The 17,613-nt window shown below is 33.7% G+C and overlaps 1 protein-coding gene across 4 annotated transcripts; it reads right to left on the bottom strand.

The window, feature by feature from the left end:
- Positions 1 to 5,062: 5,062 nt before the first annotated feature.
- Positions 5,063 to 15,762, bottom strand: LOC114711570 (chaperone protein dnaJ 13). Of its 4 annotated transcripts, none has more exons than XR_003737149.1 (14): positions 15,502 to 15,762; positions 15,091 to 15,377; positions 14,519 to 14,716; positions 14,314 to 14,428; positions 13,395 to 13,481; positions 12,811 to 12,899; positions 11,606 to 11,690; positions 10,443 to 10,496; positions 9,195 to 9,275; positions 8,295 to 8,372; positions 6,727 to 6,966; positions 5,708 to 5,815; positions 5,474 to 5,629; positions 5,063 to 5,366 (listed from the first exon to the last, which is right to left on the bottom strand). XR_003737149.1 is itself a non-coding variant. In XM_028895983.1 (14 exons), exons 1-13 carry the CDS (start codon positions 15,643 to 15,645, stop codon positions 5,573 to 5,575), a joined length of 1,623 nt encoding a protein of 540 aa, XP_028751816.1. In that variant the 5' UTR covers positions 15,646 to 15,762; the 3' UTR covers positions 5,063 to 5,366; positions 5,551 to 5,572. The 4 variants fall into 4 exon arrangements, 3 of the variants coding, with proteins under 3 accessions (XP_028751816.1, XP_028751818.1, XP_028751815.1); XM_028895983.1 differs by having other exon boundaries at positions 5,551 to 5,629; XM_028895985.1 differs by having other exon boundaries at positions 5,063 to 5,315; positions 5,551 to 5,629.
- Between the last annotated feature and the right edge of the window lie 1,851 nt (positions 15,763 to 17,613).

Genomic DNA, 17,613 nt, shown 5'->3' with positions numbered 1-17,613 from the left:
ACTAATTTAAATAGATTTAAAAAGTTAATCAAGTTAATTATTATAATAAATAAATATTATCTTTCGTAAAATTTCTTTTCTCATCATGTGTATTAATTAGAACTATTATTTGACGAACATTTAAATGTATAACTACTATAATAACTATTTTTAAAAAAAAGATAAATATGATCTTACATTTATGACCAATTAAATGTCAAACTAGCTTTTATAGTACATTTTATATATTAGGTACATGATTAAATATACTAACCAACATTTTTAGGACTTCAACATTATCCATCTAAAGCAACAATAAAAATTTCTTCCTAAAGTATCCTTTCTCATCATGTGTATTAGTTAGAATTATTATTTCACGAATCTTTAATGTGTGTAACTACTATAATAACTATTTAAAAAAATATGATAGACAAGATAAATTAAAATATTATATTTAAGAATAAATTGAATTTTAAACTAGCACTTATGGTACATTTTGTATATTAGGTACATGACTAAATATATCGACCGACATTTTTAGGACTTTAACAATTATCCATCTAAAGCAACAATAAAAAATGTCAAAAGAAATTGAAAACGAGATGTGTTCAATGATAAACTAAATTAAAGCCAAAAGTTTTAGCATGTGTTCTTTGCATTTTGACATTTCTTATTCTTTTGAAACTAATTTATTTCATTGATAGGAACTTTTCATGATACGTCATTTTTTTTAAATTTATTCATTCCTACTCAAAAAAGGTTAGACTTCAAGGTCACATTTTTCTCACACAAATTTGTCAATTTCGATTTTTGGCAAGTTTAATCCATCTCTCAACCAATCAACCAATATGCTAGTTAATCAGCCACTTTGACTGACTAGTTGTCTAACCAACCCATTCTGATCTCTCAAATAATTAATTTGAGAGGTTTAGCTGCTCAAAATTATATTAATATAGTAGTAAAATGGGAACTAAACAATGTATGTAGTTTAAATTTTACAGTGAAACATATCCGCGTTATCACTTATTTCTTTTAAATAATGTTTCGAGTATGAGTCTCATGTATGAAAAAAATTACAACTTAAGTAGCTTTGCGGCAACATGATTTGATTCAACTTAACTCAGATGCTTCATCTTAGCTCAATGGATCTTTCAAAAGCAATTAATATTAATATTACCAAGAAAACATATACAGTTAATTGAATCAACAAGGGTTGGTTCCAACAAAGGAGACTAATATTTTATAACGTGATGAACTAAGATTCGAGTTCCTGTTAAGAAATGTGTTCTCGTTTAGCGTCTAATCTCAAATGGAATTACTTCTAATTAAAAAAATTCCCTGTATTTAATATATACACATACATATAAAGGTTTAATTGAAAGGGGGGAAAAAAAAAGGAGATGATGTCGTGAGATGCGGATGATGTTTTGGCGCTTTAGCAAGACAATATTCCATTTTATTTGAGCCTCAACATTCTGAACAAGAAATTCACAGTCACTCTTTGGACATCTCAGGTGTGCGTCCTCATCATCATATTCATTTCCCAAAGCTTTGTGCATCGCTTTCGTTTCTTGATTTCAGTCTTGGACTTTTCGTCTTTGTTCATTGAATCTTTAAGGCACAAAGCTAATGTGGTTTTGTATTTGGCGCATTTCTTTGTCAGTTCCAGTCTGTAAATCATGTTTATTTTCTTTGTTTGTGAAATTTCATCTATATTTATTTTAGTTAAACATTGGATGGTTAAGGAAATTATGAGTTATATATGTTAGATCATTTTGAGAAGTTAGAGGTTGTGACATTTGTATCTATTTCGAAGTTTTAACTACACTTCGAATTGAACATTTACAATTTCATCTTGACATTTGGACACAAATTTTACTGCCTTCCCATTAAATTCAAATGGAGCCTTTTGGTCTTTTCGGGGACATCCGATAAAATTAGAATGAAACAAATGCACTCTCTGGAGGCCATGATACCTGCTCTTTCATTTTAGAGGAAGGGGGACAAATTTTTCTTTCTTCCCCTCTATTTTGTCTTAACCAAACAAAGTTGAAAAAATAGCACCTCTTTTCTTTTTAATCAAACACAAATTCTCTTATTGGAAGCCTGTTCGAGACACTATCTAGCGTCTCTCATAATAGAGATTCAAACCTTAGTTTATTATATTGTAAATGACTAATTTTTTCTACCAGACTTAATCCCTGTTGATTATAAGCCCCTTCATATATGTATACAAATATATGCATGTATAGGTGTATATTCAAACTAATTTTATCTGATGTGAAACTTCTTTCACATGTTACTTTCAAGAATCTCCTCAAAAGTCACCTTAATGAGTTGTAATGACATTGGATGGTTAAGGAAATTATGGGTTATATGTTAGATCATTTTGAGAAGTTAGAGGTTGTGACACTTGCATCTGTTTCGAAGTTTTAACTACACTTTGAACTGAACATTTACAATTTCATCTTGACATGTGGACACAAATTTTACTGCCTCCCCATTCAATTCAAATGGAGCCTTTTAGTCTTTTCGGGGACATCTGGTAAAATCAGAATGAAACAAATGCACTCTCTGGAAGCCATGATACCTGCTCTTTCATTTTAGAGGAAGGGGGACAAATTTTTCTTTCTTCCCCTCTATTTTGTCTTAACCAAACAAAGTTGAAAAAATAGCACCTCTTTTCCTTTTAATCAAACACAAATTCTCTTATTGGAAGCCTGTTCGAGACACTATCTAGCGTCTCTCATGATAGAGATTCAAACCTTAGTTTATTATATTGTAAATGACTAATTTTTTCTACCAGACTTAATCCCTGTTGATTATAAGCCCCTTCATATATGTATACAAATATATGCATGTATAGGTGTATATTCAAACTAATATTATCTGATGTGAAACTTCTTTCACATGTTACTTTCAAGAATCTCCTCAAAAGTCACCTTAATGAGTTGTAATGACAGTGGCTGCAATAATATTGATAATGATATACGAATTTCTCTTTCGAAATTGGTAATGATTTAGTGAATTGTAACAAAGTTGATAATGATACTCAAATTCCGGTTCAGCATTTTGGTGATGAATGGATGGTTGGTCTTCTGGCCTTCTGTCGCATCACATACATGCCGGAAAATGTCTCTAACGACGTTTCGTTTTGGTAGGAAAATATAAAACGGCAAAAAACTTCAAACAAAAAAAAAATGTTGAAGTGACATCAACCTATGATGTTTCAGCTAGAAAAGTCAGAAGAAAGTTTTCGTAAACAGAGTTTGGCTTAGCTAAGCTTCAACTTAGGATCAATAATTTTCGAGGATTAGGTATAGAAAGTACCCTAATTCGTCCAAAGTTCCTTTCGTGCTGACTGGTTCTTGAAAAACATATCGATTAATAATTAGTTCATTCTTTCGGATAAGGATGTATACAATTTTTACCTTTTTTATTTTTTCAATCCAAGACCTGATCTGCGGCCTGCTGCCCCTTTTTTTTTTTTTTTTTAATAAGAATTCTCATACTACCTCAGTCTTTTAATATAAAATCTAATTAACTAATTTTAAAAAAAATTAAAAAATTAGTTAAGTTAGTTAAATTAGTTATTTGTAGTAAATGGATGTTATCTTTCCTAAAATACTCTTATTAATCATATGTGTTTGAAGTACAAAATGATAGTAACTCTTTGATATATCCAACTACTATAGGGATTATTTGAGAACAAAATAAATAAATATTGGAGATAAAGTGAATTAAGATAAATATAAGACTAAATTGAAAGTTAAAATGACTCTTATACTAAGGAGTGGAGATAGTATTTTTTGTCCCTTTCTTTCCATTCAATCCTCTTTTGATTTTTTTTTTTAATTTTTTTCAATTCTAAGCAGTAGAAGGCATAATTTAACTAAAAATTCGCTATCCAAGTGAAAATTGGAATAAGAGCCATGCAACAAAAACTCGAATTCTTTCCTTTGTTCTTTTTGTTTTTTGGCCATCAACTAGAATTCTTTCATACGAAATATGAAAATTCAATGTATTAATCAATTTATGGGACCCTATCATTCATATAACTAGTATTCATACCTTAATGGACAGTAGGTATCAGAATTCGGATCCACTCAATTTGCAGTTCTCTCAGTTTGTCTCCACTCAAAATTTATTGAATACATCTTACATTTTTAAATTTATCATTGTTATAGATGTGTAATTTGAATAAAACAGGGAATAAATAAATATAGCATCCCCAGCTTAGGAAGAAAAAAATTCAAGCCAAATGTTAAAAATTAAAATTACGACAAATTAAAAATACTGCAAATTAAGATAGTCACAATTCTAGGTATTATAATAGCATTCAAAAGGACTAGATTTCCTTCACCGTATGATGCGAGAAAAATGGAGAAGAGAAAAATTTTAATGAACTCAATTTCAAAAACTGAAAAAACGGAGTATTAAAATTTTAATTAAAAAAAAAAGATGTAAACTAAAATAATAATAAAAATTGAAAACTTTTGACCCAACTTCTTCAATTTTTTAAAATTGAACTTGTTAAAATTTTTCTTCTCCTTTTCTTCCCCCCATTTCTCTCATACCAAAAGAACCCTTAACAGATTCAAATCCTATAAGCAAATTTTTTTAAAAAAAAAAAACTAAGAAAGCCTCTTTCCAGCTGACCTTAAACCTAGCTCGGTAGTATGAATGTTAATTGAAAAATTAAATAACTGTAATAAAGATAAGACTCATAAGTGTCCAAATCCAATGAATCATTTATGACGGGAACCGATTCGGCAAAATCACCCTCTTAATGTCCTTTGAATGCTTCTCGAGCCCTTGGGCCCTACTAAAGCGGCATTTAAATATGATTTATCCACTAATTAACTTCAGACCACCCATAATGTTCTTGACTCTTCAGCATAGACGTAACAAATCCGTCAGCCAAAAGGGATTATTGATGCAGTCTATCAGTGAGCATTTTCAAAGGTCTCTGTTTGAAATCACGTTTAGAATCACTTATAAATATGTTTCACAAGACAATTTCTCTCACATACTTATCTTGTATTTCGTAAATCATGATTAAACCTTAATAAATAAGCTTAGATTACTATAATATCTTCTGGCAAAGCATTGAATTACGGAACCCCCAAAATTAACCAAGAAAGAGCCTTGTTTCCCAACTACAATACCCCCCCCCCTTTTTTTGGTTACATCAACTACAATAATTTTAACTTCCCCTGTTCTGACAAAATGGTACAACTCTACATGACCTCCAACCAATTCCCACAGAAAACCAACCAGGAAAGAGCCAGCCACTCACCTTCATCCTCATCAATGCATTGCAAAGCCAGTTTTGCCTGAGTTATGAAGTCAAATCAATATTTACGCCTTTTCCTCTTCCAACTTTTCTGTCCATTATTATTTTTGAACAAAAGAACGACATAATCAAGACATCAATTACAAATGAGTTTCAGTTAATTTTACAACCGATGGCAAAAAATTATGGAAGAGGCACCTCTTTTACTCAAATGTATGAGAAAGATGAAGAACCTCAAGCACGTAAACCATTGAAAACTGCAAGAGGCAAATTACGTTATAATGCACATGTTGATCTTCAAATCCTGTGGGCGCCGCGGGGGATCAATAACTCTTCATAATCATCAACCAGGACCTGCTTCAAATTTTCTATTAGCGTGGTTTACACACACACACAACATTTTAACCTTCAACAAAAGTAAGCTGTTGATACCTTGTATTGGTTGCCAGCGTAAGAGTACTCTACATACAACTTTTTAGGTTCTCCTGGGCATGGATCACAAAAGCCCATGATGCCTGATTTTTTTACACCTTCGTGAAGCTGCATCAAGAAATTGAACATATTTTAACCAAAAAAAAGGATACTGAAGATTATGTTATTTAAGAATACAAATTGTCAGTCTCCAGGTACATTAGGTGCGTAGGCATTAAATTTAAACCGTCAAGGTCTGAAGTGTCAAATCACTGTCCAATATGAGTATTTTCAACGAGTTAGACCCAAACATGACTAATTTCCAAGTGTCTGAGCTTCACAGAATCCACATCTACACTTAACCATTAGCATGATGAGTAAGCAACCACCTGCGGGTTGCGCTCAACACGAAATTCCATTGTAAGAGGCCCAAATATCGTTCTCCAAAATTCAGAATGAACATGCAATCTTACATGCATGGAACAAAATAAAATATTTATTTGCCCATCCTTGGAAACCCGCTGCTAGCTATGGTCTCATGGATAAAAGCTTTTGTCAGGCTGCGTTATACATGTAAGATTATGCACTTAATGCAAAATCCTTGCTGGCTTGAAATACCTTCCAAAGGTTAGTATGGCTTCACTGAGCTAAGAGAAAGCAGACGCTTTGGATTACTTGCCCTAGATTTTGGAGTTATTTAAACGAACAGGGATACATGTATGTAATCTATCAAAATCAAATGAATGCAAGTGAGTATTACGGGAACTCGAAAATTGGAGCCCTGTTTTGAACATATAAATTCAACTAAACATATCACTATGCGAGTTCCTCTGTAGTCTTCACATTGTTTCACAAAAAGTCAGTTCTCATGCATCATGCCTTATCAAAGATACGGCCCACATCTTGTAATTTATAATGCATGAGGATGAATAGGAAGAATGGAAAACAAAATTGTAAATAATGTGTATTTTATGACCAACAAATCTCTACAATAGTTAGTAATAAAAGGCTAGGAAGAGGGCAAAATAAAAGAAACATACCTTGAGTTGGCCAGAATCACTAACAAGGAAATTGAGAGGTATTGTAACATCTATAACTTCTGAAGCTGATTCACGACTTGATGCACTTGATGCATTTATCTTGCTCAGGATAACGTGGTTTCCATATAGCGCTCTGGTAATAACTAGTCCGCCTGTTTCTAATTGCTTACTTTTTTTCCTATTAGCAACAGTTTGTTGTAATTGCTGAGCTTTCTCTGCTGCGGCCCTACCTTCTTGAACCTGCAGACATTATGCTTGCTACAATGTTTATTGAAACAGAAAATAGGAAAGGACAGAAACACGGGTGCACCCATGCAAGGCATGCACCATTTCTCAGATTGCTAACAGGAAAGTATCAGTCTCCGACATGTGTGATATCAAACCAAAGAAAATTAAAAAACATTGCTTCAACTAACAAGTTCAAAATGCACCAAGAAAACAAACTTTTCATAGCCTCCATGATTCAAACCAATTCAGCATCGCACTTTTCAACAATCACAAGCACAGAGGCATAAACCCCAAGGTTTGGTGATCGTTGACCAAGAACAACTTCCCAGATATTTTGAAGTCCATGTAAACATGAGAAAGTGGGAATTTAAGACCTTGTGTTTGGCATGACAGCTAAAACTAAATAACATTCTCGAGAACATATTTCTGGCAGCACATAAATTCTTAACGAATCAATCAAGTTATTGACTTAAAAGTAATGTAATTCAATAGCATTCCCTGTATCTTGGATAAATATGTTTTGTGACAAGCGTAGCATGCCCATGGTAAAGTAATCCCACCCATCTTACATTCCTAAGCTTCGATGTGACACTGACATACCAAGCACAGGTATTCAATGTAGAAATTTCAGATATTGGGGTATGTGATATACCCAACTGCAAGCGGCACTACACCCCAGCAACACTTCAAAGTTTATACCATACATGAACGTTCACAAAAAGGTCAAACAAGTACACTGTAAGAAAAATAGACCCATCCATGACTCCAAGCAATAACCAGGATCCAAAAAAGTTTAAACTAAAATGATTAACAAATAAAATAATCTTGGGATCATTGCAAAGACATTTCCATCAGCTGGCTGGAGCTTAAATTAATATTTTCCCCTGTAATGTGCATGAATTTTACCATGCATTGAAAGGTACAGATATCATCCATGAATTATTAGAGTGGAAGCGTTTAGCAGTTGCCAGTTATCAGGGAAAATTAACTTTCATTTAAGACTGATAGGGATATTAACATAATCAATCTAGGGCCCACCACGAACAACACAAGTCCTCAGGTTGAAAAGGTTCTTAGCATGGTATCAGAATCTTTATGGTCAAAAATTCTATCTTTCCCCTCCGCACCCCAAGATTTAACCATGCTCTAAGCTTTTGTGTGAGGAAACGATTTTTAAATTTTAATGAGAGAAAAACTTGAACCTCAACAATATAAGCTTCAGGGTTAAAATGGTCAGTTGTTGACAAAGATTCTCAACATATGAAGGAAAGTAGCAGAACGAAATAATAATATTCAATGAGAATAGAAGCCATCACATTAGGTGCATAAATCATCCATACCTGAGAAGAAGTTTTCTCTGCATTCTCTAGAGCCTTCTGCTTATTCCTTTTAAGGTAATAGGGTTTGATTAAAAATTTCTGCAGACACGCATATCATACATCAGCGAAACATATTACCTAAAAATTAGTAATTAGTCTTGTTTGTTATTCCCTGGATTGTTCCAGAATCAGAAATATTGGAGTAAAAACTAATAACTGAGCTATTTGTTTACAGCTATTGCTTCAGCTTACAGAAGTTAACCCACAGGGGGTCCAAAGTGTGAAGCGTTGTTAAAAAGATTTATTTTTTATTTATTTCCTATCAGTTCAGTTCTTCCAGTTCAACCAAGCCCTCCGTGCGCAGCAGGGTATAGGAGAAATCACTATGTACACGGAAGAAACAAAAACAACAAAATTTCCTAGGGTTCTATTATCAGGTTCTCTGATATCATACACACAAAAACGTGAATGTATATGGTTGAAACCTTAATTACATAAGCCAAATGAAACGGAAAGAAGTATACTCATACTTAATAAGGAAAAATAATTGTGCACAAAAATGACATACGATTGTACTGAAAAGAGGCATTAACATCATCATATTCGCACCAGCCATTAATTAATCCACCTATATCTTGTGAAGACATAAAATATGCATTAGCCATTGGTTAATCCACTTAGACATAGTCATATTTGCTTACAATAATGGGTTCTTTAACTGGAAAACCAAAATAAGATACTGAATTTTTGTTAGAATTGCTCGTTTTTGTGAAGCATACATGATTACTACAACATGATTTCTTAATAAATGGTGTTCTAACAATAAACTGGATGTAGACACTTATAGGTCTTCACAAAAATAAACCAGTATAGAACCTAGGAATATTTAAATTGCTAAAGGAGTTCATCATCAATAGCTACCTTCAAAAGGAAGTAGAGAGATGCTGGAATAATCAGTGCCCCACTCGCAAAGACAGGGTTCAAATGTCTGGTCAGCAAAATCTGTAAGCAGCAAGTTGTTAGTAAATGGTAATGGGTTAATAACGAAATATAAAGAAAACGGAATAAGCAGATTTTTCATTTGCTAGGAAGTTCATTCTGTCTCAAATTAAATACTAAAGAACCGATTAATAAAGTAATCTGGAACTATAGGAAGAGTGGAACTTTTAGGCACAAGCAGAATAAAGGAGATACATGACAATATGACCAGGTGATTAAGGCCTACTACAACTGCTTCAATATTTACATAAAATCTCTCAAAACAAAAATAAAATCTGTCATTTTTATCGGAGATGTCTGTTCTCGAAAAAAAAAAAACTGAGAAGAACCCGTATGTGCAAGTACCAGTGCTGAATACACGGGGATATGCATTCTAGGTATATCCAAATCATTTTTTCAAATAGCACAGATACATTAACATCTGGGTGGGCCCTTGGCTAGATATGGTTAGATACAGATATTGAACAAAATACACATTTTTCTTGCCATTAAAGTATGCCATTTTCGGTTGAACCAAATTTTCACATAGAAAGAATACCCTTAAGGGATTCAGCAAGACAAAATCTTGCTTCGTCTTTTGTTTCCATCATGCTTTTGCTGCTTCCATTGCTATAAGAACGAAGCCTGTGAAGGTTGAATCTGCCCAGAGCCTCACCATCAATGGAGGTCTCAAGGAGTGAGGCTTGAACACCTCCATTGCCTCTTCTGTCTTTCAAATGTTAGTCTTCATGCCAATTTCTTTGGAGACAACCAATGAAGACTCCAATTTATGTTTAATATTTTGCTAGAGAACAATCCACCATCCATTCATTTTGTACCTTTTTAGAAAGTTACACCAGCAATGTGGCTTGTTGCAACATAAGGCAATTAGAGTGTCCATCTTGCTACTTGCCAGTGCCACATTGTCCATGATTTTGACTGTAATAGAATATTTTTCTAAATATGAAAAACTGTGCTAACAAGTTTTAGTGCATCCCAGTTTTGCTGTATCTTGTTTTCGCAAGAAAACGCAGCATCCCATATCCATATCACACCCATATCGTATTCTGTATCTGTGCTTTATAGAAAATAACTTTATAGCTAAAGTTTTGTCTAAAAGTAGAAGGCACAAGCAACTAATGCCATTTTATCTGTTAGGTAAAATAGGAAAAGAACCAAGATTGTGCTTACAGGGATAATTAACTTTTGGCCACCACGATGCAGCTCAAATTTCCAAATAATACCCTGAAAAGGTTTAAAAAGGCATAAAGTTAAAAAAACAAAACCCAGGGGGGAAAAAAAAAAGGCAACATCTTGAGAGGAATGTACAGCACAAGCACAAAGGTTCTGTAATATTACAGCAAATAAAAACAAAGAAACTCATCTTAACAATGACTAGAACAAACTACAGGTGATAGTCAACACACGTTTCTTCCCAGAATTAATCATAAATCCTATTCTCCTCCACTACAGTAAGCAACATCAAAAATGTAATTGAATTATTTCCATATTAGTCATTAAATTAAATAAATCTAGAATCCCCCAATGAGCTTACAAAATAAACTTAATGGAGATGCAAAAATCTATCAAAAAACCTTATTTGTAGGAGACTTCAATCAAATAGTAATGTCAGATCCTTTTCAGACTTCACTTCATTAATAGACGTTTTAGAAATCTAAATAACATTTACTTTTAAATTACTACTTGTTAGCAAAAGATTATAATAAGAGGAACATTTTATTGTAAGATAGCTGTTTTCTGGGACGACTGTAAGTGAGAATCATATTAATGTTAAAGTAATAAAAATATATAGAAAATAGTTTCTTGCAAGGGTAAGCAATATGAATATGATTAGCCATACTCATTTTCAACGTTAAATTGTTTCTAAAATTCAACCAAGAAAATTCCGACAGAGTTGTTGACCAACAGATTGCCTTCTCATAACTCGCATGCCCAAGATGTTATGTGATGACTTCAACCTATTCTTTCACATTATTTTACAATCTCACGATAAGCCAGTTAACTGGATTTGTAAACTCAGCAGTCCATGAAAACAATTTCCGGATTAGTAAAAGCCAAAGATACACTGATGTGATGGGGAGATTGAGCTTGGCATCAAAGAACATGTTTATAGCTAAGCCTATAGGTAAAAGTAGCTTAGATAAGCTTCATCCCAAGTCAATGTCATGATGATTCACCATAGCATAAGAAAAATTAAAATAAACTTATATAATATTTAATCTATGAGAAGCCATACTATTCATGAGCCATGAACCATCTGATTCTGAGCAAAGAATGGGCCAACAATTAAGTTAAAATTAAAATTTTCAAGAAAGATTTATTAAAAGCAGTACCTGAATTCCTATCGTATACAACCAGCGGACAGTGCTAAATTTGGATAACTTCCTCCCACCCCCAATTTCAATCTCAAGGGTTGAACTGGCGATTAGTTGTGTAATGTCAAGAAAGATAGCAGAAAAAGAGATACATATATTGACAATAATACATGGTGAATAACTATAATGATGACTAAGAGTTGAATTAATAAATCAGTATTTGGTACAAAAAATATGACAGTTGAAATTAAAAGCAGCAAAAATGAATTTGAATAAAACAATACTCACATTTTACCAGTGATAAGGCACATCAAATGAATTGGATGTTATAGTAAGAAAATGCTCAGCAGTGCCATACCTAAGAGTCTAAGACCTCTACAATGGTCCTGTCATTAATAACTTGCCCTGCTTTCAAATTAGGTTGCATTTTCTTTGAGCAAACATAAGGCATGCCATAAAATTAATCCTTCCCCAAAACCATTAGACTCAATACATAAAAGAAGAAATACTGTCCAAAATGTAATATTGGGTTAAGTAACCTCTCATGGCATCTAGTGCTAAGGGGTAAAGAAACCAAGCATCTGCTTAAGACTAATTCTATTGAAACTAAGTTAGAAGGTGAAAATAAAACATCAATGAGTTGTAAGATCCTCCACGATAAGAATCAATCGTTATATAATCCAACACCGGACACCATACCTACAGGTTTCTTCCTAAGTTTCTCCCACCAGAACAAGAATTTTGTCATAACTGTTTCTTATTACATATGCAAACATTAGTCCTTAACCAAGCCTTACTGTTACATCACTCCATTTAATAGCAACTGAACTTTTATTCTCTCCCTGTCACCCAAACTTACATTCGATAAAGCAAGGCAATCACATGGAATCATGGCTTCCATAAATCTGAAACCACTTAGAAAAGGTTGAGAGAAGCATATTAGTTTGAAAATGCAAGAGAAGCTGCTTTTTTTAATAGACAAGCTGCGAAACACATTGTGAACAATACATAGCAATTAATAGAAACTGTTTGTATCCAAACTTTCACAAAGTGTGTCATGTAATCATCATAAGCAAATAGTCATAAGTTAAATTATTATTTGAGCATTTGATGAACAGCTTCTACTTTTAATGCCATGAGATTTTTTGTCCTCAAGTGGAAAAACCATAAGCTAAACAAGAAACTGTGCTCAATTTACATCAAACCAGATCCAATGCACATACCTCCCAATCCTGCCTGCAATGCGGCCATGAGATTTAGAAGACAAGTGATGAGTATAATGAGCTCCTACATCAAAAGAACTTGTGCCAAACTACAAAAGTAAAAGAGTTAATATAAGTAAAGAAGAAGCAGACAAGGAGAAGCTCAAGATAAGAAACTATTGAAAAGACGAAAGCTCAAGACGAAAATTAGGTTGTACATGTTATCAGTCACATTGTTGATGCAATGTCACCACCAAAATTTGCAACTTCAACCAATTGAGCAAAATCCTAGAGCTATAAACCACATAAAATAACAAATTCTACAATTTAATCTCCATGCATCAAACATGAGAATGCATAATTCCCTAAAAGCAAGCTAAATCTCATGTGAATTTCTTATGAGGCTTCAATGTCCCATATTAATCCATCTACATACAAATACAGCCAGAAGAATTCGGTTAATCTGACACACTGTCCAAAAAAAAAAAAAGTTTGAGGTCCATGGCCCTTCATTTAGCAGCTGTTCAATCATAACTCAAATTCATTCTCATCCATCGACTTGTAAAAATTCCCAAATTAATATTAATCATGCAGAAAAAAAGTACCTTCACTTCTCCTGAGGCAGATCTTTTCTCGTCTTTCTTTTGCCACCCTACAGCTATAGATGAATGTGGCCCTAAAGCAAGTTGTATCTGTAAAACAGATGACATGGAAGGAATCATAGACATAAGATATCCAATAATTTTTAGAATATTTACTTATGCTTGTAAATGCTTTAATGTTCTATAGATTTTCAAGAGAACAGGGAGGTCCATTCTTAAATTTTATGCTTCAGTGTTGCCAAGAATTGGTTTGCTAAAATGATTTGGTTTATTGTGGCCAGGTTTCGTGCACAAAAATTTCAACTAATAGAAGTAAGCTGACTTATATTTATCAATCATGCAATAGTTCCCCAAAAAGGTACGAATGCATGAATAGTCCGTATCAGATGGCTATGCTTCCCTATAAATGTGCTGCTCTCTATTGACAGAACACAGCGTGAATGAGCAGCACAGTTCAATTATTACCAAGACATGCATCAAATATAGCTTAGCGTTGTTCATGTAAGGCATAAATTTTCAACAACCTCTTCTGGAATCGATCTTAACTTGCTGATTGAGGCATGGGAATAGCAGACAAATCATTGTTTCCTCAAGTTCTGCAAACTCAGATGATGAATAAATACTCGCTCATACAAGGGAAGTTTTATTATTTTGACTGAATGTCATGGACCGAAGACGCCTACCATCACACTAACAAATTTCAATATTTTGTGAAGGTGATTTATCTTTCTTCCTTCATCATCATTTTCTAAATTTTAATTTCATACAGTAATTGGAAAGTACATACCCAGAATATGTCAAATTTGTTCATCTCAGTTCCAAAAAGTATCATCCCCAAATCCCCAGTTTTATCAGTAAAGCATATCCTATTGAAAAGGGAAAAAAGAGAGAAAAGAAGATTGTAATAAAATAAACACCATACATGTCCACTTGCTGTGTCTGACAGTTGGCGATTCCATGAATTAGAAAGATTCAATGAACCATCTTGCAAAGACATAGCAAGGCCCATTGTAGCAGATGAATGTGCTGATAATTGACTGAAATAAGTCGGCAAAGAAATATTCAAACTGACATTCCACAACTGGCCAAATATCATTATTCATATTTTTAAGAACTAGATGCCCTACCGTGTTGTTTGCACCCCTATTAGTGCTCGCAACCCAGCTGAAGCCATAAACTCTATAGAAGAAACTTCTGAAATTTCATGCCTAAACAAGGCAGTAGCAACCCCACCACCTGAATCGCCATTAACTGCTAAATTGCCACCAATTGCAACACTACTACGTTTTGATAATTGAGACTGAACTTCGCTGGTCATAGACATCCTGAAATTCATAACAACAATACAAGGTACTATCAGATAGAAAACTAAAGATGTTATCCGAACACGTAATCACAGCAAGTGACAGCTAGCTATTAATATCCCAGGAAGGGAATGGATATGCTTAGAGTGAAAATGAGCAGCTGAAAAATGACAGCATATTTCATCGTCACTTTCCCCTTGCCACTAGCATTTCTAACAAGGAAGCACAATATTAGCACACGGCCTATAACAAATATGCAGCTCAATGAAACATGTCAGATAATATTTCCAGCGTTCAGATGATTATTTAATAAGTTCATTCTCCAAGGTTCTGAGAAATGAGGATGGTTGGCAACAACAAGTGATGGAGAAATATTATAATGAACTGAGCAATACCCTCTCATGATGCCATCACCATTTAGACAGTGTGGCAAAGACATATTGGCCAGAATTGCACCAGAAGTTCTAAAATGTGCCGATATCTTTTGTATCTCCTTCATTCGCCGTAGTCTCTCCAATTCAGCCTTTATCTCTTCTGCTTTATCCAGCTTCGAACCAAGTTCCAGGCCAGATGTCAAACCTTCCATGCCATATATGTCATATATTTGCCTTTTATTTGGATCCGACAAAACTTCATACGCTTCACAAATACGTTGGAAGTTTGCAGTAGCAATGTCTTTCATCTGAGAGTACCCATTAAAAGAAAAACTTAGAAACGGCAAGTTCAAGACTACAAAAAAACTAAACCAATAAAAAGAAATTTAACACATTTCAAGCATCTGCAAAGCGGCAATTAGAGTAGCATACGTGGGGAGCTTGGTATTTATCAGGGTGATAGGCTTGTGCCCATTGACGATAAGCTCTTCGGATTTCTTCATCGGAGGCATCCGGCGACAAGTTTAAGAGTGCATAGAGTTCTCTATTTGGTGGTCCTTCGAGGCCTTCGTCCATGGCGTTAGCCTCCGATCAAAGCAAGAGCAGCTAGGGTTTTGCAGAGAATGACATTGCCATTGAAATTCAACTGAGAGTCATCAAAAAGGCAGAAGTGGGGTTTAAGGGGTTTTTCGCTTACGTCACATAAATGGCAAGATTCGACTTGGCCTCCCCGACATCCGTGATTGGGTTTTACGGAGGCACACTGCAGAGCCGAAAAGCTGACTTCTTTTTGCTGGATAGTGAAAATTTGATTGAAGTCATCGGTCAACTGATGGTGTGTAGAATAGCCAAAATTTGTGCACACAATTTTTTTTATCTATTGAGTTCATATTTAGTATAAAAAATTAGGGGGAAAATCCCGATTCAGAATTTTATCGTCCTCTTAGTTTCAACAAGGTCTACACTTTCATTAATTTTGTTCCAAGTTCTAGCAATCAAATAAGAAGTTATACAACGTGGGGGTGTAGCAAACAAAACCATGGCAGCAATATAATAAAATATACTTTATTAAAAATATTTCTAAAAAAATATTTACAAATTCTTAGATTAATTCCACATGCAACTAATCTAAAATATACTTTTTAAATTAGGTATTATTGAGACCAATGTAAAAATTTTTTAAAATATTTTTTTAAATAAATAATACAAGCTTTTAGAATGAGATTTAAAATCTAAATATTTAACCTACTTCATTTTATGTTGTCTTTTTAAGCTACGTTTGCTGGTAATCGTTTTGAGTTCTCTCAATCTACTTTCTATACTTCATTTACTAGTTACCCTAATACCAGTCCTCTTTTCCATGCATGTTTCTTTTGTATTGTGATGTCTCCTTCATGCTTGGCTCCTCAATAACGTCTCATCTTCTTCATCCTTCTTATTTTCTTCAGGTTTATCAACTTTTCCATGATTGTTAAGTAGAGATCTGTACCCATAGCATTCATATTCATGCTCATGGTGTCAGGATCTATGCTCGTTGCATCCAAATGTATGCTATCTCAAGCTCTCATTGTGTTGTCATTCAAATGCTCATATTTGCTTAGACTTGTACTTATTTTCATGGCCACCATATTTATTTTAAGTTTATGCATCATTTTTCTTTCTCTATTTATATATTTAATGAATAATGTCAAACTTTGTTTATTGAATACATTTTTGTTGTTGAATCAATGTAAATCGAGATCCTTTCTGGCAAACTTGGGATAGTTTTTTTTTTTTTAATCTTCTAATCAGATCTAATTGTTTCTACTTTTATACTATTTCCTGTTTGGTGCAATGTTATGGAATCTAAATTTTCTCTTAGATTTTCCAAAATTTAGCTTATTCTATTTCATGAGATCTAATAAAATTGCAATTTTTTTATTTTTTAGACTAGTTGTCAAACCGGTGTAGCCGGTCCCAGATCTAATTAAAAAAGCCAACTTCAATTAGTTTAAAAGACCTTTTTTTTAACTAATAATCATAAAGTCATTTTTAAAAATCTATTTCAAACACCCTAGGCCTCCAAGAATGTATACATTTATCATGAAAATCATTGTACATTGGCCATGAAATTGGGATATGATATAAATGAAATGGGAGAAGGCCTCAATCATTTTGAGAAACATCTGTGGCCTCAAGAATGTTGTGGGGGGGGGTCAGAAGGTGGAATATAAGGAATAACTAAGCAAGATTTTCCAAGAACATTTCTTGGATCATTACCTATAAAATTCAACCAAATATATGTAACAAGCATAGAACAACTATTATATATATGTGTGTTTATCCATAGTAATGAATTGAACAACTTCACATATGTTCGGTATCTTATAAGTCTACAAAAAAAATCACAAAATAAAACCTTAACAGCATAATGTGACCCCACCGTTTTACTCTTCAAGTTTGTCAGAGGTGACAATACTAGTTGCTTGATGCTTTTGGTCTATCTCTTGTTGCTTCAACACTCTTGTCGTCTTCAACAAAGCACACTTCAAACACCCAGCTCAC

The sequence above is a fragment of the Neltuma alba genome, unplaced genomic scaffold (genome assembly GCF_004799145.2).
Source record: "Neltuma alba isolate B1F8T4 unplaced genomic scaffold, ASM479914v2 tig00011299_pilon, whole genome shotgun sequence".
In the NCBI taxonomy this organism is placed as follows: domain Eukaryota; kingdom Viridiplantae; phylum Streptophyta; class Magnoliopsida; order Fabales; family Fabaceae; genus Neltuma; species Neltuma alba.
Note: the sequence above shows the minus strand (reverse complement) of the source record. Positions and strands in the feature narration are given on the sequence as shown.